General features: G+C 44.1%; 1 protein-coding gene across 1 annotated transcript in view; it reads left to right on the top strand.

Moving 5' to 3' along the window:
• Positions 1–20,886, top strand: part of LOC121548163 (A disintegrin and metalloproteinase with thrombospondin motifs 7) — a 94,915-nt gene extending 74,029 nt beyond the window's left edge. Inside the window, exons 17-23 of the mRNA XM_045209949.1 lie at positions 12,089–12,215; positions 12,440–12,653; positions 13,149–15,518; positions 16,030–16,182; positions 16,549–16,722; positions 20,533–20,679; positions 20,839–20,886. Coding sequence (XP_045065884.1) covers positions 12,089–12,215; positions 12,440–12,653; positions 13,149–15,518; positions 16,030–16,182; positions 16,549–16,722; positions 20,533–20,679; positions 20,839–20,886 — 3,233 coding nt within the window. The remainder of the gene's footprint in view (positions 1–12,088; positions 12,216–12,439; positions 12,654–13,148; positions 15,519–16,029; positions 16,183–16,548; positions 16,723–20,532; positions 20,680–20,838) is intronic.
• The last annotated feature ends 1,081 nt before the right edge of the window (positions 20,887–21,967 follow it).

The following is a 21,967-nucleotide window of genomic DNA, read 5'->3' as shown; positions in this document are numbered from 1 at the left end:
CTCTACAATATCGACCTTATTGGTGGAGTGCTGCAGAGATGGTTGTCCTTCTGGAAGGTTCTCCCATCTCCACAGAGGAACTCTAGAGCTCTGTCAGAGTGACCATCAGGTTCTTGGTCACCTCCCTGACCAAGGCCCTTCTCCCCCGATTTCTCAGTTTGGCCGGGCGGCCAGCTCTAGGAAGAGTCTTGGTGGTTCCAAACTTATTCCATTTAAGAACTGTGTTCTTGGGGATCTTCAATGCTGCAGACATTTTTTGCTACCCTTCCCCAGATCTGTGCCTCGACACAATTCTGTCTCGGAGCTCTACGGACAATTCCTTCGACCTCATGGCTTGGTTGTTGCTCTGACATGCACTGTCAACTATGGGACCTTATATACAGTGAGGAAAAAAGTATTTGATCCCCTGCTGATTATATAAGTTTGCCCACTGACAACGAAATTATCAGTCTATCATTTTAATGGTAGGTTTATTTGAACAGTGAGAGACAGAATAACAACAAAAAAATCCAGAAAAACGCATTTCAAAAATGTTATAAATTGATTTGCATTTTAATGAGGGAAATAAGTATTTGACCCCTCTGCAAAACATTACTTAGTACCTGGTGGCAAAACCCTTGTTGGCAATCACAGAGGTCAGATGTTTCTTGTAGTTGGCCACCAGGTTTGCACACATCTCAGGAAGGATTTTGTCCCACTCCTCTTTGCAGATCTTCTCCAAGTCATTAATTTTTTTATTTTTTTTTATTTAACCAGGTAAGCCAGTTGAGAACAGGTTCTCATTTACAACTGCGACCTGGCCAAGATAAAGCAAAGCAGTGCAATAAAAACAACACAGAGTTACATATGGGGTAAAAAACATAAAGTCAAAAATACAACAGAAAATATATATACAGTGTGTGCAAATGTAGCAAGTTATGGAGGTAAGGCAATAAATAGGCTATAGTGCAAAATAATTACAATAGTATTAACACTGGAATGCTAGATGTGCAAGAGATGATGTGCAAATAGAGATACTGGGGTGCAAAATAGCAAAATAAATAACATTATAGGGATGAGGTAGTTGGGTGGGCTAATTTCAGATGGGCTGTGTACAGGTGCAGTGATCGGTAAGGTGCTCTGACAACTGATGCTTAAAGTTATTGAGGGAGATAAGAGTCTCCAGCTTCAGAGATTTTTGCAATTCGTTCCAGTCATTGGCAGCAGAGAACTGGAAGGAATGGCGGCCAAAGGAGGTGTTGGCTTTGGGAATGACCAGTGAGATATACCTGCTGGAGCGCAGACTACGGGTGGGTGCTGCTATGGTGACCAATGAGCTAAGATAAGGCGGGGATTTGCCTAGCAGTGATTTATAGATGGCCTGGAGCCAGTGGGTTTGACGACGAACATGTAGTGAGGACCAGCCAACAAGAGCGTACAGGTCACAGTGGTGGGTAGTGTATGGGGCTTTGGAGACAAAACGGATGGCACTGTGATAGACTACATCCAATTTGCTGAGTAGAGTGTTGGAGGCTATTTTGTAAATGACATCGCCAAAGTCAAGGATCGGTAGGATAGTCAGTTTTACGAGGGCATGTTTGGCAGCATGAGTGAAGGAGGCTTTGTTGCGAAATAGGAAGCCGATTCTAGATTTAACTTTGGATTGGAGATTCTTTATGTGAGTCTGGAAGTTGAGTTTACAGTCTAACCAGACACCTAGGTATTTGTAGTTGTCCACATACTCTAGGTCAGACCCGTCGAGAGTGGTGATTCTAGTCGGGTGGGCGGGTGCCAGCAGCGTTCGATTGAAAAGCATGCATTTAGTTTTACTAGTGTTTAAGAGCAGTTGGAGGCTACTGAAGGATTGTTGTATGGCATTGAAGCTCGTTTGGAGGTTTGTTAACACAGTGTCCAATGAAGGGCCAGATGTATACAAAATGGTGTCGTCTGCGTAGAGGTGGATCTGAGAGTCACCAGCAGCAAGAGCGACATCATTGATATACACGGAGAAAAGTGTCGGCCCAAGAATTTAACCCTGTGGCACCCCCATAGAGACTGCCGTAGGTCCAGACAACAGGCCCTCCGATTTGACACACTGAACTCTATCTGAGAAGTAGTTGGTGAACCAGGCGAGGCAGTCATTTGAGAAACCAAGGCTATTTAGTCTGCCAATAAGAATGCGGTGGTTGACAGAGTCGAAAGCCTTGGCCAGGTCGATGAAGACGGCTGCACAGTACTGTCTATTATCAATCGCGGTTATAATAACAAATATAATATTAAGGTTTCGAGCCATTTAAGTAAGTCATACACCCTTTGCCTTGATGACGGCTTTGCACACTCTTGGCATTCTCTCAACCAGCTTCACCTGAAATGCTTTTCTAACAGTCTTGAAGGAGTTCCCACATATGCTGAGCACTTGTTGGCAGCTTTTCCTTCACTCTGCGGTCCAACTCATCCCAAACCATCTCAATTGGGTTGAGGTCGGATGATTGTGGAGACCAGGTCATCTGATGCAGTACTCCATCAAATAGCCCTTACACAGCCTGGAGGTGTGTTGGATCATTGTCCTGTTGAAAAACAAATGATAGTCCCACTAAGCGCAAACCAGATGGGATGGCATATTGCTGCAGAATGCTGTCGTAGCCATGCTGGTTAAGTGTGCCTTGAATTCTAAATAAATCATTGACAGTGTCACCACCAAAGCACCCCCACACCATCACACCTCCTCCTCCATGCTTCACGATGAGAACCACACATGCGGAGATCATCCGTTCACCTACTCTGCGTCTCACAAAGACACGGCGGTTGGAACCAACTATCTCAAATTTGGACTCCAGACCAAAGGACAAATTTCCACCGGTCTAATGTCCATTGCTCGTGTTTCTTGGCCCAAGCAAGTCTCTTCTTATTATTGGTGTCCTTTAGTAGTGGTTTCTTTGCAGCAATTCATGAAGGCCAGATTCACACAGTCTCCTCTGGCACAGTTGATGTTGAGATGTGTCTGTTACTTTAACTCTGTGAAGCATTTATTTGGGCTGCAATTTCTTAGGCTGGTAACTCTAATGAACTTATCCTCTGCAGCAGAGGTAACTCTGGGTCTTCCATTCCTGTGGCGGTCCTCATGAGAGCCAGTTTCATCATAGCGCTTGATGGTTTTTGCGACTGCACTTGAAGAAATGTTCAAAGTTCTTGAAATGTTACGTATTCACTGACCTTCATGTCTTAAAGTAATGATGGACTGTCGTTTCTCTTTGCTTATTTGAGCTGTTCTTGCCATAATATGGACTTGGTTTTTTACCAAATAGGGCTATCTTCTGTATACCACCCCTACCTTGTCACAACACAACTGATTGGCTCAAACACATTAAGAAGGAAATAAATTATTCTAAAGTTTGTAATTTCCACTTTAACATTTCTGACTTGATTTGCCCTATCAAACAAAATTTACCTACAAACATTTCCGTTTAATTATAATCCACACAATAATTCACATTTCCTGTTGCTGCAGGATTGTTTTCCAGCTGTAAGATACTGGTCCAAAATAAGGTCTGACATCTGTCCTTGGTTTGAGCCTCTCTATATTTTCAGTCTCTTCTTGGAAGCTCTCACGATTGTCATATTAATGAGTTCCAGTAGGGCTGTCCCATCCACTTAGAGTTAACAGTCAATGTCCTTTCAGTGTCTCCAGTGTTAAACACATTTAGCATCTCCTTGCTTCCACACACTGATGCAGACCTTTGGAATATCTACATTTAAAAAAGTCTAATAAATCCATATAATATAGTCTACACCATTATTTATTTTAGACAGGTCTAAAGAAGCATGATATGAAGAAAATGTAGTGTATTTCAGAAGAACAGAATAGCATACTCTGAGTTGTCTGTATGTTAGGTCCTGATCTGGCCATCCCAAATGGCTGTGGGCTACACTATATCATTTAGCAGACATGACTTGCTTAGAATTCTGTGGCGGCATTTTATAGTATGAAGAATACAATTGAACAAAGGTGAATAAAATAGAAAGGATATTTATCCAAACGATTTGAGGGAGTGCGCACATGCGTCTATTCTGTGTTGAGCGGTTAACAAATAAATAGGTATTCCTTAATTTAGAGTTATTAATGTAACTTTAGTTGTTCTACAAACGTTGGGCTATATGTTTAGAATTTTAATACATTGTAAGGCTGCATGATGCAACTCCTAATGATTTGAAAAATGTTGCTTGAAAGGCATGTGCTCTGCTATGGTTTTTGCGCAGGCTGTACACACTACATCAGTCACTCATTCACAATTTGACAAGCACTTGATAATGCCTAGAGTTTCACGGCGGCATCCCTATTGTGTGGCCATAATGCACCCTAAAAAATCCATGCCGTTTGCGGCCAGTGGCCGTTGTGTCCTTCTCCCTGAGTGCTGCGCGCTCCATCACATATCAGGTCTTTCTCACAGGCTACAAGTGAAGACAGACACCTTGGGGACGCAACTGCGCACGTCCTTATCCAATTCCGAGGTGCATATTGAAGATATTGGAAGAACTGTCCACATTTACTTTTCATCAGCCAATCAGATGAGTAGGCCTAACGAACAGCAAAAGCACTAGCCAATGTCAATCTACTATCCCACATAGTACAGAGGACAACCTATTCTATTCTGTGTGCGAAATAAATATTCCAAACATAGTCTGGGACATTTGTGGGATGCGATAGATCCCAAATTAATACAACCGCTAGCATCTCAAAAACTTTATTTTAGCAATGTGGCTGACGCAACAGATCAGAACGTTTAGTTTAAATGTTGATAAACTATTAGGCTATTTCTTCACATTATAAGCGCAGCAATGCCCTTGTGAGGTGGATTAATGTGCTTAATTTTAAGAAGTTATTTGGCCACTTTAGTTGTGATACAAACCTTATTAAAAAACATAGGCCTATGGGCTAGGCTACATGAGGTGTGCGACTATGACTCAAAAACGTCGCCCCAAAAAAAGGCTTTGTTAATTATGCTGAGCATCATTCACAAGTGATAATATATCATTCACAAATGATAGGCTAATATTGTCACCCATCAGACTATTCTTGATTTAAGCTTGTCTTTACATATACTAAATAATATATGTGTGAAAATTGTTTTGATTTTGCAAGTTTGGTAGGCTACTAATGACCAGCATCAGAGCTTGGAGAAGCCTAATTACCGTGACTAAATGGTCACGTGGAATTTGACTGCCTTCATGACTCGTGGCCGCCGGTGTGGCGGTAGTACGGTCACCGCAACAGCCCTAGGTGGGACAACCACATATCACAGTCACAGTAAGTACATTTTCCCTCAATAAAGTGGCTTTCAGTAAAGTCAGAGCTACTAAGGGGGAGAAAGTCAAGTGTGAGTGTTAGTTCACAAAATGCTTTTATTTTAGATTTCATTTAATTATCTGTGCAGCTATATTTCCCCATCTGACATTGTCAAGGCGGATGCACTGTTTATTCTTTCCTTTTCAATTCGCTGCAATTACTTGTTGAGTAAAAACCAAGACTCTTGGCATGATCATGTTTACTAAATAGGAAGAGCAGACCAGAGAGTTGTCTTGATCACTCTGAATCAGACCTGACCTTTTCTATACTGAACAATAATATAAACGCAACATGCAACAATTTCAACTATTTTACTGACTTACAGTTCATATAAGGAAATCAGTCAATTTAAATAAATAAATTAGGCCCTAATCTATGGATTTCACATGACTGCATGACTCCACCCACCTGGGAGCCAGGCCTACCCACTGGGGAGCCAGGCCCAGCCAATCAGAATACATTTTTCCCCCACAAAAGGGCTTTATTACAGACAGAAATACTCCTCGGTTTAATCAGCTTTCCGGGTGGCTGGTCTCAGACGATCCCGCAGGTGAAGAAGCAGGATGTGGAGGTCCTGGGCTGGCGTGGTTACACGTGGTCTGCAGTTGTGAGGCCGGTTGGACATGCTGCCAAATTCTCTAAAACGACGTTGGAGGCAGACTTATGGTAGGGAAATGAACATTCAATTATCTGGCAACAGCTCTGGTGGACATTCCGGAAGTCAGCATGCCAACTGCACGCTCCCTCAAAACTTGAGACATCTGTGGCATTGTGTTGTGTAAAAAAAACTGCACATTTTAGTGGCCTTTCATTGTCCCCAGCACAAGGTGCACCTGTGTAATGATCATGCTGTTTAAAGAGCTTCTTGATATGCCACACCTGTCAGGTGGATGGATTATCTTGGAGAAACGTTCACTAAAATGAATGTAAACAAATTTGTGCACAAGATGTCAGAGAAATAAGCTTTTTGTACAGATTGAACAGTTCTGGGAACTTGTATTTCAGCTCATGAAACATGGGACCAACACTTTACATGAGGTTGCCTAAGTTACTTGGTACTCTGCATGAGGGCTTAGAAAGAACAGCACCTTGTAGTCAGGATATTGAACTCGTGAAAATCTTCACAGTTGTCGAGCATGTAAAGCAGTGTGAAGACAACAGAACTACTGAAGCTCCCCACTGTTTAGATGTTCTCAGTGTTGATTGCTTAGGATCCTCTTCATGCTGCTAGTATTCATCTGATCTTTCTCATAGAAAATGGGTTTCTGCCCAGTGTGTCTAGGGCGGTCTCAATAGGCCCAGTGTTTATATGGGACTTTTGCCAATACTCCAAGTATAAACCTTCATAATCCTACCCTGGAGGAAATACTAATTGTTCATTATCATTAGTTGTGGCTTATGTAATGTGTGGTTCTCTACTGTGCATGCCTGTATATGCTGTGTTTAAGCCAACACCTACAGCGTTGGATCCCAGATTTTAAAAAAGGGGCCAAAATGAGATCTGAAATTACCTCAATCTTACCTCACTGGTTCTCAACTTTTGATTGGTCTAGAGGAGCAGCTAATGACTTATTTGGTATTGACCACAGCGTTGCGATTCACTGTCTGCCAGGCTGCGGATGTGCAGTCCAGTTTTAGAATTCGGAGATGAGATGACAACTTCGGATTCTGAACGTGTTAAATTCGAATAACTCATGCCAGTCGTGGCATCTGTATGCCTCTGAGTGCATGTGTCATTCATTACAATGATTGAAGACGGGCATGATGCGGCCAAATTCCCAAAGATAATTACAAATTAGACTTTGTGGAACGACACTTTGTTTTGTTTATTAAATGAGTTTAAGCTCAAAACCTAAGTACATGTAATGAATGCAAAGTGGGGACGTTAGCGAAAAACCTCTTCTGAATACTTATCAGAATTTCAGTTTGTCATTTCTTTTCCCTATCACAATAAATGACTAGTTGTTTATAATGAATCTTCTGCCATGGATGGCAACATGTGGACAATTAGCATCCCAATGGAAATCATGGGATTGGAGAGACCATTTAGCAGTATAGATTAATGCAAGATGAGGCCTACCCTGGTAACAAGCTGCACCAAATTCCGATATGTTGACATCTGCTCAGGCACCATGTTTTTATTACATTTGACATTTTAGTCATTTAGCAGACGCTCTTATCCAGAGCGACTTACAGTTAGTGAGTGCATACATTTTCATACTGCAGGCCTCCTGTATTAAATGAGACGCTTGTGCGATTTAATTCAGTTTTATGCCATCTGAGGTCGTAATTTGAGCACAGATGGTCTTGCTTCTCTATACAGTCTTCAAATTCTATGAAAAAATCTCAATGGCTAAGAGCCTGTCTCTTTAGCAGGTACTCATAGGAGTACTGCGATTTAACTATAAGTGGGTTTTCAAATTGAGCCTTCTGGAGAATGGAGGCTCGATTTTGAATTTCACAAATGCAGGTTATTTTATGGGTGCGTGCTGGTATCATTCTTCTTGCCTGAAGAATGTTAAGTAGTTTCCTTCCATTTCACTACACAGACTAACTTATTTCTTTACTTTATCATCCAATGCTCAACACAGTGCCCCTCTCTATACCCCTCTCTATACCCCTCTCTATACCCCTCTCTATACCCCTCTCTATACCCCTCTCTATGCCCCTCTCTATGCCCCTCTCTATACCCCTCTCTATACCCCTCTCTATGCCCCTCTCTATACCCCTCTCTATACCCCTCTCTATACCCCTCTCTATACCCCTCTCTATGCCCCTCTCTATACCCCTCTATACCCCTCTATACCCCTCTCTATACCCCTCTATGCCCCTCTCTATACCCCTCTCTATACCCCTCTCTATACCCCTCTCTATACCCCTCTCTATGCCCCTCTCTATACCCCTCTCTATACCCCTCTCTATGCCCCTCTCTATGCCCCTCTCTATACCCCTCTCTATGCCCCTCTCTATACCCCTCTCTATACCCCTCTCTATGCCCCTCTCTATACCCCTCTCTATACCCCTCTCTATACCCCTCTCTATACCCCTCTCTATACCCCTCTCTATGCCCCTCTCTATGCCCCTCTCTATGCCCCTCTCTATACCCCTCTATGCCCCTCTCTATACCCCTCTATGCCCCTCTCTATACCCCTCTCTATGCCCCTCTCTATGCCCCTCTCTATACCCCTCTCTATGCCCCTCTCTATACCCCTTTCTATACCCCTCTCTATGCCCCTCTCTATACCCCTCTCTATACCCCTCTCTATACCCCTCTCTATGCCCCTCTCTATACCCCCTCTATGCCCCTCTCTATGCCCCTCTCTATACCCCCTCTCTATACCCCTCTCTATACCCCTCTCTATACCCCTCTCTATGCCCCTCTCTATGCCCCTCTCTATGCCCCTCTCTATACCCCCTCTATGCCCCTCTCTATACCCCTCTATGCCCCTCTCTATACCCCTCTCTATGCCCCTCTCTATGCCCCTCTCTATACCCCTCTCTATGCCCCTCTCTATACCCCTCTCTATGCCCCTCTCTATACCCCCTCTCTATACCCCTCTCTATACCCCTCTCTATGCCCCTCTCTATACCCCTCTATGCCCCTCTCTATACCCCTCTCTATGCCCCTCTCTATGCCCCTCTATACCCCTCTCTATACCCCTCTCTATACCCCTCTCTATGCCCCTCTCTATGCCCCTCTCTATGCCCCTCTCTATGCCCCTCTCTATACCCCTCTCTATACCCCTCTCTATACCCCTCTCTATGCCCCTCTCTATGCCCCTCTCTATGCCCCTCTCTATACCCCTCTCTATGCCCCTCTCTATGCCCCTCTCTATGCCCCTCTCTATACCCCTCTCTATACCCCTCTCTATGCCCCTCTCTATACCCCTCTCTATACCCCTCTCTATACCCCTCTCTATACCCCTCTCTATACCCCTCTATACCCCTCTATACCCCCTCTCTATGCCCCTCTCTATGCCCCTCTCTATGCCCCTCTCTATACCCCTCTCTATACCCCCCTCTATACCCCTCTCTATACCCCTCTCTATACCCCTGTATATAGGAATTTAGATCTTCCTTTTATCATCACAAAACTAACAAATCGATTTAATTCAACTAATAACGACCCCACATTCCATGCTGTTTTTCATTATGACAAGGGCAAAAAAGCAATTACAATAACTGTAGCTGAATGCCTCCACTAAAGTGTATCTTTGACTAAGTCAATTATATTTTCTATATAAATGTGATTTCATTATTCTGATACATCTCTGTCCTCTGTTATAACCATGCTGACATAATGACTTTCTTCTTTGGAATACTGAGCCGTGGTGAATTCTTGGTATTTCTATGTAGGCGGCTGATGACACGCCTCCTCCTGTAGTTGGACTGAAGTCTGCTTGTATACAGTACTCTCTGACTCTCCTCTGGTTTGTGAATGCATTATGCCTGGCACTTACTACCATACCCCGTTCAAAGGCACTTAAATATTTTGTCTTGCCCATTCACCCTCAATGGCACACGTACGTAATCCATGTCTCAATTGTCTCAAGGCTTAAAATCCTTTAACCTGTCTCCTCCCCTTCATCTGCACTGATTGAAGTGGTTTTAACAAGTGACATCAATACGGGATCATAGCTTTCACCTGGATTCACCTGGTCAGTGTATGTCATGGAAAGAGTAGTTTTGACTGTCTGGATAAGTAGTTCCCAATCTCTTTCCCTCATTATTGTGGAGTAGATCTGAGATAGAGATTGACATTGCTCTGTGTTTATCATATCAGAACATGATAGTTTACCATAGCTGTCACTGAATGTTTCATTTCCTATCATACAATATAATCCTATGCAGTATTCACAAGTTGAAGTACATTACACCTGGTGAGTTCTGGGTATAAAATGACTGGTTCCCACCGTTCAGTTTAATGTTATGACTTTCCCAGGAAAGCCCAGGGGTTCTGTCCCGTTCTATTCAAGCCGTGTAGGAGTGTAACAGCTATACTTTAGATATACACCTCTTTTATCAAGATACTGCTGTGAGCAAAATGATGTGAGCCTCATTCTGCAGAATACATTATGTGAGGGACCCGTGGTTTAACCAATACATCAGACATGCTCCTGAGCATCCCTCTAATCTACGTCTCTGATAGCAGATCCCACTGATACTTCCCTTTTCCCAGTCCCTTATCTGATGTCATTTCCTCCCTCTTCCCCCCTTACCTGTCCCCCTTTCCCCTCACTCCATCCCTTCATCCCTTTCTACTGGTTCGACAGACTGAACGGTATTCTTTAACCAGCGGACAAGATGTGCCTCCCCCTCCCTCTCCCAAGGGTTGCCGTGCCTCCCCCTCCCTCTCCCAAGGGTTGCCGTGCCTCCCCCTCCCTCTCCCAAGGGTTGCCGTGCCTCCCCCTCCCTCTCCCAAGGGTTGCCGTGCCTCCCCCTCCCTCTCCCAAGGGTTGCCGTGCCTCCCCCTCCCTCTCCCAAGGGTTGCCGTGCCTCCCCCTCCCTCTCCCAAGGGTTGCCGTGCCTCCCCCTCCCTCTCCCAAGGGTTGCCGTGCCTCCCCCTCCCTCTCCCAAGGGTTGCCGTGCCTCCCCCTCCCTCTCCCAAGGGTTGCCGTTCCTCCCTCTCCCAAGGGTTGCCGTGCCTCCCCCTCCCTCTCCCAGGGTTTGTCAATCAAGGTGTAAGTCAGCTAGCAGACAAAGCCGTCTCATTGGCCCATGCAGGAAGGACCGGTGGAGGTGAGAGGTTGGCCCCTGCTCAGATGGGTTGGAAGCCCTGAGGAGGAGTAGAGGGTAATGACGGGGAGAAAGATGAGAGGAACAGATACATCTGTCTCGCCGCCTCAAGGGGTTTCCTTCTTGTCTTGTCCAGGGCTGTCTCACAAACACAACTCTCACCACAGCTGCTTCCTAGATTTTAGGCTTGTTCTGGCTATGAGGTGTGAGATGTGAGGGATGTTATCTCGGGGAGCTGTGAGCCGAGCAGAAGATGAAGCTGGATAATAAAGTTTCTGTTTTACATTCAGACAAGTCCCAGCTTGCTAGACAGAAGTTTATGAGAATAATTAGGAATGTGTCTCCAATGGATTTCAGAGTTCTTTGTGTTTTGAACTACTGTAAACATTGACTTACAGGAACCCCTTTGCAAAATCTCAAGACCCCTATATTGCTGGGTATAAAATGTAGAGTAATATCTATAATTCATCATTAAGGAAGACACGTTATATAATGAATAACAGTATCATGTATTAGCCTAACATTCATTTATATTCAGTCTTTTAATAATTATCCATGTTTCCAGAATTTAATTGCATTGGTAATTTGACAACCCACAATGCCTGCAGATCATTCCAGATCCCAGTCTACGGTCTATTAATTACTGGATATAGATGTGTTCACTGCAACAACGTTGACAGACCAGCATTTGCTGTAGGAATCTGCATTGAAAGCAATTAATCAGTCGTTTATCTTAAACTGTAGAAACATTGGACTTGTGTTCATGCCTGTGGAAGTTTCTGTTCTGATGCCTGCTGCTTGATGCTTGTCCAAGGATATGTCTGGGTACTTTGGTGTGTGTCTGCGTTTTAGATGTGTGTGTGTGTGTGTGTGTGTGTGTGTACATGAAGTATACATGTCTGTCTGTCTGTCTGTCTGTCTGTCTCTGTTACTGCGTGTATACGTGTGTTAGAATCTGTGTGGGTCTTTCTGTGTGTGGGTGTGTATCATTTCTAACAGCTGTTCCTATATATCCCACTGGAATTCCAGGTGTCCAGCGACAGATTGTTCACTGTGTGGAGAGGACCTCTGGGATAGTGGAAGAGGGCTACTGTGACCCAACGACCCGTCCTGACGATAAACGAGCCAGCTGCAACGAGGAGCTTTGCCCAGCCATGTGAGTTTTCCCCCAGGACCAGATTTCTACTGGGACAAGACCCACTGTAGGGCTCGCATGCTCTAAAATACACACACACACATACGTACATGCACACACAAACAAATCATACATGCGTTCATAAATACACTAGAAGGAACACACCCTCTCATACATGCACTAAGCATAAACACACACACACATTACACTTTCTGTCTGTCTTTCTCCTTGGCCATTCCATTCAGATGGTGGGTGGGTGAGTGGCAGAAATGCTCGGCCACGTGCGGTGAGAAGGGCTTGGCCAAGAGGACGGTGCTATGCATCCAGGCCGTGGGTCTGGAGGAGAACAGAGCCCTGCAGCCCTCTGAATGTCACCACATGCCCAGGCCTGAGTCAGCGGCACCCTGTAACACTCATGTCCCCTGCCCCGCGGACTGGTCCACCGGCAACTGGTCAGAGGTGAGGAGACCATTCAGGGGAATGTGATCTGGCTCCAGCAGTGACTCACACAGAGATGGGAGAGGCTAAGGAAGGAAGGAACATCTGGTCTCGGCTTGTTTAATGTGGAAAGCATGAAAGAGCCTGGAAAATGCAGATTTTTCTGCACTGGGAGTACAAGTTGAAACATAGAGGCTAGTTTTACTCCGTTTCCACAATATTTGAGTGGAGTAGGCATGGGAAAGATTTTGTGGAAGCCCCATAGGGCGGCGCACAATTGGCCCAGCGTCGTCCGGGTTTGGCCGGGGTAGGCCGTCATTGTAAATAAGAATTTTTTCTTAAATAAAAAAAAGTTTAAATAAAGGTTAAATAAAAAAATGGAAGAGTAGGTGTACAGAACCATGTTGTTTATAAAGTTGGCACTATAACTGGTGTTTAGCTGTTGTATATATAAAGCTGTGTTATCGATCAGTTACCAATCTGTCCTAATCTGACCCTCCTCTGCTTCTCCCATAGTGCTCATTGACGTGTGGCGGTGGTGTGCGGAGCCGAAAGGTTGTCTGTTCCAGAAACACAGGGGTGGACTGTGACCCCCGAAAGAAGCCCAGTTCCCTTACTCCATGCTACCTCCAGGACTGTCCTCAGATCATAGACGTCTTCGGTGGCAGTAACGACTGGTCTGGCAGTGGCTCGTCCAGCAAGGAAATCAACGAAATCAACTCCATCCCTGATGCCAACCCCCTGCCCAAACACAGTACGACTAGAGCTCAGCCAAGGGCCCCTAACGATCTGAATAACATCATCCCCCAGCCGAATCACATTGACAAGACTACTGACAAGTCAGCCAAAAACAATGTACCGGTGGACGATTTTTACTACGACTACAACTTCATCAAATTCCACGAGGACATTTCCTATGACTTTGGCGTGGGGAACAATGGTGAAGACTTGGGGGATGATCTTGGACTAGATCCACAAAAGGAGACTAAGCTCAGCTCTAGTGCAGAAGAACATGTTTACAGAGAAACTACAGCAGCTACCTCACCCATTTCTACCACTTCTAAGACGACTCCTTTCATTAGGGAAGATGAGGAACCACATAACCTGGGCAATGCAGAGGTTGATGGCAAACCACAGACTGAGAAACCCAATGAAGTAGAGAGCGAGGAGGAGGATGTTCTCCTTTCAGAGGACTATTTTCTACCTGTTTCCACCACACCCTCAGCACCAGTTTTAGAGACCAGGTTTTCACAAAGATGGAAAGAAACAAAGGGTAATTTTGGTTGGCCTCATTACCTCAGCACAGCACCCAGCCCGGTGTCCACTAGCATGGGGACCACTGAGAACACACATGGGCCCCAGAGTGAAGAAGAGGATGATGGAAACACTGACATTTATGGCCATTTTGACGTGGAAGACGGCCATGTTGGTACAGCTATCGAATATAGCACCACTGCCCCTGGCAGCCATGACTATGAAGATGGCACCTTACCCACAACCATGGTAGAAGAGGAGAAAGAAGAAGTGGGTGGTTTGGACTACAATTCCCACCAGGAGGCTGCAATTGGACTGCAATCCCCTGGCTCCCAAGATGAAACTGAGAGCCCGGTTCCACCCATGGATCCACCTTCCCCAGGCCCTGTGTTTGAGTTTGAAACATACGAGGACAGCTTTTTCACAACAACCCTGTCCCAATGGGAGACAACCACCTCTCTTCCATACGAGCCACCAGCCCCAGACTCCACTGAGGATTACAATGGCTTTTTCCCTGATGAACCAGACTTTGATCAGCAGGACTTTGAAACTGAGTCCAACGCTGGTAGCAAAGTCGATTTAAGGGTCACCGACAGTGACTTCACAGTGACCTCACAACCTGTCTCTCAGGAGCCACGTCTTCCACCCTCTCCTCCCCCGCCTCTTTCCCATTCACTCTCAGGAAACCAGGAGAACCTCAAACACAGCACATCAACAACTGGAAGTGACTCCCTATCTCCCAGTCATCTGGAAGGAGACCCTCAGTCTCCACCTGGAAGTGACTCCCCACCTCCCAGTCATCTGGAAGGAGACCCTCAGTCTCCACCTGGAAGTGACTCCCCACCTCCCAGTCATCTGGAAGGAGACCCTCAGTCTCCACCTGGAAGTGACTCCCCACCTCCCAGTCATCTGGAAGGAGACCCTCAGTCTCCACCTGGAAGTGACTCCCCACCTTCCAGTCATCTGGAAGGAGACCCTCAGTCTCCACCTGGAAGTGACTCCCCACTTCCCAGTCATCTGGAAGGAGACCCACCGCCGTTCATGTTAGCAGAGACAGAGCCAGCCACAGCCCAGTTAGAGACAGACATCGCAGCACAGTCCTCCACGACTGGGCCAACTCCATCTAAAGGGGCCAATGCGGGCCCTCCAGCTCCCTCCCCATACGGGTGGTCAGAGATTGACTACAATGAGATCCTCATCCCCCCCATGCTGAGACCCAGGGGCACGGACCCTCCCCTCACATACCAGCCCCCAGTGGATGTCACCACAACCACTCCCCAGGATGGCACGAAACCCGTGCCCCTCAACCAGTCCCTTGAGCCAGCAGTGCCCCTCAACCAGTCCCCTGAGCCAGCCATGCCCCCCACCCAGTCCCTTGAGCCAGCAGTGCCCCTCAACCAGTCCCCTGAGCCAGACATGCCCCCCACCCAGTCCCTTGAGCCAGCCGTGCCCCCCATCCATTCCCCTGAGCCAGCCATGTCCCTCACCCAGTCCCTTGAGCCAGCCGTGCCCACTCTGCCAACCCATTCTCCCACCCCACCCTGGTGGACACCAGAGCCAACCCAAGTGCCGAGCCCAGCTTCAACTCCAGTCGCCACAGCTTCCTTCTGGAGAGCCGGCAACTGGAGCGCAGTGAGTTGCACTACTCTCTATGCATTCCACACATTCTCCCTGGTGTAAATGTGGGAGGAACAAGGCCCAGCAGTGTGCCACTATTAATGTCCCCCGTTCTTTTATTATGCTGACATACTGCAACTCTGGCCTCAGGTTCCTACATAAACAACCCAACGCTTCTATCATGATGAATGGGTGCTCTCTGACCTTTTCAGATTGCCACGGGGAAATATATCAGCCCCATTTTTCCAACAGGTCATGACACAGTGCACTCTGCTTTCTGCCTGTGTTTTAAGAGTGAAATCAAATATGACTTGCACTCTCTCAAAGTCAACCACATTCACTCTGTACAGAAAGACACAACAGATCAAGTCTCTCGTATTCCATTGTGTTGGGTTTGTAAATGAGGAAGTATTTTGTCCTTAGTGACTAATCTCTATGTATCTGAATGGGCTGCAACTCTTACAGTGGATTACAAGACATTGAATGATGCATGGTTCACTCTACACTGCCTCCCCTTGTGTTGCAGTGTTCTACTAGCTGTGGATTGGGGGCCATCTGGAGGCTGGTGGTCTGCAGCACGGGAGTGGAGTCTGCCTGTGACCTGACCAAGAGGCCCGTGCCGGCCCGGCGCTGCTACCTCCGACCCTGTTCCTCCTGGAGGTTAGGGAACTGGACCAAGGTGAGGCCCCACACCAGGGATGGGATGATAATGGAATGTTGTATCATGAGTCAGGGATGGGAAGATAATGGAATGTTGTATCATGAGTCAGGGATGGGATGATAATGGAATGTTGTATCATGAGTCAGGGATGGGATGATAATGGAATTGTTGTATCATGAGTCAGGGATGGGATGATAATGGAATGTTGTATCATGAGTCAGGGATGGGATGATAATGGAATGTTGTATCATGAGTCATGGATGGGATGATAATGGAATACTAATGTTAGTAATAATAAATCAGTCAGTATTGTATCAAGCAACAGTTTTTATCACGATAACGGAATTGTTTAAGCACCGCCCCTCTCACCCTCTTTCGCCCCAGTGTTCCAGGAACTGTGCTGGTGGGGTGACCCTGCGTGAGATCCAGTGCTTTGACACCAGGGACCAGAGGCCTTTGCGGCCCTTCCACTGTCAGGCTGTGTCTACCCGGCCGGTGGCCCACATGCCCTGCAACCCCCAGCCCTGCCTGGACTGGTACTCTTCTTCCTGGGGACAGGTTAGTTACATCCTTTCCTCCCAATCCTCATCTCCTTACCACCCATAATTATGCCTAACCTCTCACTGTGATAGTTGATGTGTAGTAAGGAGTTACATTTTACATTTACATTTTAGTCATTTAGCAGACGCTCTTATCCAGAGCGACTTACAGTAGTGAGTTCATACTTTTTTCTTTTCATATTGGTCCCCCGTGATAAACGAACCCACAACCCTGGCGTTGCAAACGCCATGCTCTACCAACTGAGCTACACGGGACTTTTAAACATATTTGCATACATGTTTTTACAAAATCACCATCACACTTTTGAAATTTCCACAACAAACCGATTCTGACCAGCAGTGTAATAAAATGGATATCAGCCCATTTAAAATACAATAAGATGCTAATATAAGCTTTGCTGATGACCTTTGCTGATGACCTCAACACAAAAACATGTGTTCTATATAGTGCCACTACCAAATAAGTGTTATATGGCTTGTAACCATAGCGGGACCCTTTTTTGGTGCTATATAGAACCCTTTATAATGGGGTTAGCCATATTATATAGTTAAAATGACGGTGTTATTACTGTTAATGAACAAGTTGAATCAGGTAGCTCTGGAACGGCTGGTGGTCCCTGAGGAGAGAACTGAGATGTAGTCAACAGTTCTCAATTCACACAAGACTTTATATAGTGAGTTATCTTCACTGTGATAGTTGATGTGTAATAAGGGGTTATCATCACTGTGATAGTTGATGTGTAATAAGGGTTTATCACTGTGATAGTTGATGTGTAATAAGGGGTTATCACTGTGATAGTTGATGTGTAATAAGGGGTTATCTTCACTGTGATAGTTGATGTGTAATAAAGGGTTATCATCACTGTGATAGTTGATGTGTAATAAGGGGTTATCTTCACTGTGATAGTTGACGTGTAATAAAGGGTTATCACTGATAGTTGATGTGTAATAAGGGGTTATCTTCACTGTGATAGTTGACGTGTAATAAAGGGTTATCACTGATAGTTGATGTGTAATAAAGGGTTATCTTCACTGTGATAGTTGATGTGTAATAAAGGGTTATCATCACTGTGATAGTTGATGTGTAATAAGGGGTTATCTTCACTGTGATAGTTGACGTGTAATAAAGGGTTATCACTGATAGTTGATGTGTAATAAGGGGTTATCACTGTGATAGTTGATGTGTAATAAGGGGTTATCTTCACTGTGATAGTTGACGTGTAATAAAGGGTTATCACTGTGATAGTTGATGTGTAATAAGGGGTTATCATCACTGTGATAGTTGATGTGTAATAAGGGGTTATCATCACTGTGATAGTTGATGTGTAATAAGGGGTTATCACTGTGATAGTTGATGTGTAATAAAGGGTTATCATCACTGTGATAGTTGATGTGTAATAAGGGGTTATCTTCACTGTGATAGTTGATGTGTAATAAGGGGTTATCATCACTGTGATAGTTGATGTATAATAAGGGGTTATCATCACTGTGATAGTTGATGTGTAATAAGGGGTTATCATCACTGTGATAGTTGATGTGTAATAAGGGGTTATCACTGTGATAGTTGATGTGTAATAAAGGGTTATCACTGATAGTTGATGTGTAATAAGGGGTTATCTTCACTGTGATAGTTGTGTAATAAGGGGTTATCATCACTGTGATAGTTGATGTGTAATAAAGGGTTATCATCACTGTGATAGTTGATGTGTAATAAGGGGTTATCTTCACTGTGATAGTTGATGTGTAATAAAGGGTTATCACTGATAGTTGATGTGTAATAAGGGGTTATCACTGTGATAGTTGATGTGTAATAAGGGGTTATCTTCACTGTGATAGTTGATGTGTAATAAGGGGTTATCACTGATAGTTGATGTGTAATAAGGGGTTATCACTGTGATAGTTGATGTGTAATAAGGGGTTATCTTCACTGTGATAGTTGATGTGTAATAAAGGGTTATCACTGATAGTTGATGTGTAATAAGGGGTTATCACTGTGATAGTTGATGTGTAATAAGGGGTTATCTTCACTGTGATAGTTGATGTGTAATAAAGGGTTATCACTGATAGTTGATGTGTAATAAGGGGTATCACTGTGATAGTTGATGTGATGTGTAATAAGGGGTTATCACTGTGATAGTTGATGTGTAATAAGGGGTTATCTTCACTGTGATAGTTGACGTGTAATAAAGGGTTATCACTGTGATAGTTGATGTGTAATAAGGGGTTATCATCACTGTGATAGTTGATGTGTAATAAGGGGTTATCACTGTGATAGTTGATGTGTAATAAAGGGTTATCACTGTGATAGTTGATGTGTAATAAAGGGTTATCATCACTGTGATAGTTGTGTAATAAGGGGTTATCATCACTGTGATAGTTGATGTGTAATAAGGGGTTATCACTGTGATAGTTGATGTGTAATAAAGGGTTATCACTGTGATAGTTGATGTGTAATAAAGGGTTATCATCACTGTGATAGTTGTGTAATAAGGGGTTATCATCACTGTGATAGTTGATGTGTAATAAGGGGTTATCACTGTGATAGTTGATGTGTAATAAAGGGTTATCATCACTGTGATAGTTGATGTGTAATAAGGGGTTATCTTCACTGTGATAGTTGTGTAATAAGGGGTTATCATCACTGTGATAGTTGATGTGTAATAAGGGGTTATCACTGTGATAGTTGATATGTAATAAAGGGTTATCACTGTGATAGTTGATGTGTAATAAGGGGTTATCATCACTGATAGTTGATGTGTAATAAGGGGTTATCTTCACTGTGATAGTTGTGTAATAAGGGGTTATCATCACTGTGATAGTTGATGTGTAATAAGGGGTTATCACTGTGATAGTTGATGTGTAATAAGGGGTTATCTTCACTGTGATAGTTGACGTGTAATAAAGGGTTATCACTGATAGTTGATGTGTAATAAGGGGTTATCACTGTGATAGTTGATGTGTAATAAAGGGTTATCTTCACTGTGATAGTTGATGTTTAATAAGGGGTTATCACTGTGATAGTTGATGTGTAATAAGGGGTTATCATCACTGATAGTTGATGTGTAATAAGGGGTTATCTTCACTGTGATAGTTGATGTGTAATAAGGGGTTATCATCACTGTGATAGTTGATGTGTAATAAGGGGTTATCACTGTGATAGTTGATGTATAATAAGGGGTTATCATCACTGTGATAGTTGATGTGTAGTAAGGGGTTATCATCACTGTGATAGTTGATGTGTAATAAGGGGTTATCATCACTGATAGTTGATGTGTAATAAGGGGTTATCTTCACTGTGATAGTTGATGTGTAATAAGGGGTTATCATCACTGTGATAGTTGATGTGTAATAAGGGGTTATCACTGTGATAGTTGATGTGTAATAAGGGGTTATCATCACTGTGATAGTTGATGTGTAATAAAGGGTTATCACTGTGATAGTTGATGTGTAATAAGGGGTTATCACTGATAGTTGATGTGTAATAAGGGGTTATCATCACTGTGATAGTTGATGTGTAATAAGGGGTTATCACTGTGATAGTTGATGTGTAATAAAGGGTTATCATCACTGTGATAGTTGATGTGTAATACGGGGTTATCATCACTGTGATAGTTGATGTGTAATAAAGGGTTATCATCACTGTGATAGTTGATGTATAATAAGGGGTTATCATCACTGTGATAGCTGATGTGTAATATGGGGTTACCCACATAGTTCCCCTCATGCAATGTTAAGTGCTTTGAGACTGTCTGAAAAGCACTACGCACAGTCAGGGTTATCCTTAAAAGTGTGTGCGTGTGTTTCCCAGTGCTCTGAGGTGTGTGGGGGAGGGGAGCAGCAACGTCTGGTTACCTGTCCAGAAGAGGATCGCTGTGATGAGGACCTTCTGCCCAGTAACATCCAGGCCTGTAACAGCCAACCCTGTGCCCAATGGGTCACTGGCTCCTGGGGACAGGTAAGAGACAGATACTGTATACACACACGGCCTAAACACACACACACAGCCTACAGGTGTTGCTGCAGGTGTTGTGTGTATGTGAAGGATGTACCATTGTGCCTTCATTCACAGTAATGTTGTATTATATTGTGTACCTACTGACATACACCCACACAGGTGCACATGAGAAACAATCACAGACAATCACAGCATCATCCAACATGATTGTTTACGCTCTGCGGTAGTAGATGTTCTGTCTTCGACTTTAATGTGTGTATCAAAATTCAGCATTGTAAACAAAGCAATAGGAACTCCTAGTTAGGAGAGTAGAATGGAACTCCTAGTTGAAAGAATAGAACAGAATGGAACTCCTAGTTGGGAGAATAGAATAGAATGGAACTCCTAGGTGAGAGAATAGAATAGAATGGAACTCCTAGATGGGAGAATAGAATTGAACTCCTAGATGGGTGAATAGAATAGAATGGAACTCCTAGGTGAGAGAATATAACAGAATGGAACTCCTAGATGGGAGAACATAATAGAACTCCTAGATGGGAAAATAGAATGGAACTCCTAGATGGGAGAACAGAATAGAATGGAACTCCTAGATGGGAGAATAGAATAGAATAGAATGGAACTCCTAGATGGGAGAACAGAATGGAACTCCTAGATGGGAGAATAGAATAGAATGGAACTCCTAGATGGGAGAATAGAATAGAATGGAACTCCTAGTTGGGAGAATAGAATAGAACTCCTAGATGGGAGAATAGAATGGAACTCCTAGATGGGAGAATAGAATGGAACTCCTAGATGGGAGAATAGAATAGAATGGAACTCCTAGATGGGAGAATAGAATAGAATGGAACTCCTAGTTGGGAGAATAGAATGGAACTCCTAGATGGGTGAATAGAATAGAATGGAACTCCTAGATGGGAGAATAGAATATAATGGAACTCCTAGTTGGGAGAATAGAATAGAATGGAACTCCTAGTTGGGAGAATAGAATGGAACTCCTAGATGGGAGAATAGAATAGAACTCCTAGATGGGAGAATAGAATGGAACTCCTAGATGGGAGAATAGAATAGAACTCCTAGATGGGAGAATAGAATGGAACTCCTAGATGGGAGAATAGAATAGAATGGAACTCCTAGATGGGAGAATAGAATAGAATGGAACTCCTAGATGGGAGAATAGAATGGAACTCCTAGTTGGGAGAATATAATGGAACTCCTAGATGGGTGAATAGAATAGAATGGAACTCCTAGATGGGAGAATAGAATATAATGGAACTCCTAGTTGGGAGAA

The sequence above is a fragment of the Coregonus clupeaformis genome, chromosome 32, assembly GCF_020615455.1.
Source record: "Coregonus clupeaformis isolate EN_2021a chromosome 32, ASM2061545v1, whole genome shotgun sequence".
Taxonomy (NCBI): domain Eukaryota; kingdom Metazoa; phylum Chordata; class Actinopteri; order Salmoniformes; family Salmonidae; genus Coregonus; species Coregonus clupeaformis.
The sequence above is the reverse complement of the archived record's forward strand: the minus strand, read 5'-3'. Positions and strand labels throughout refer to the sequence as shown.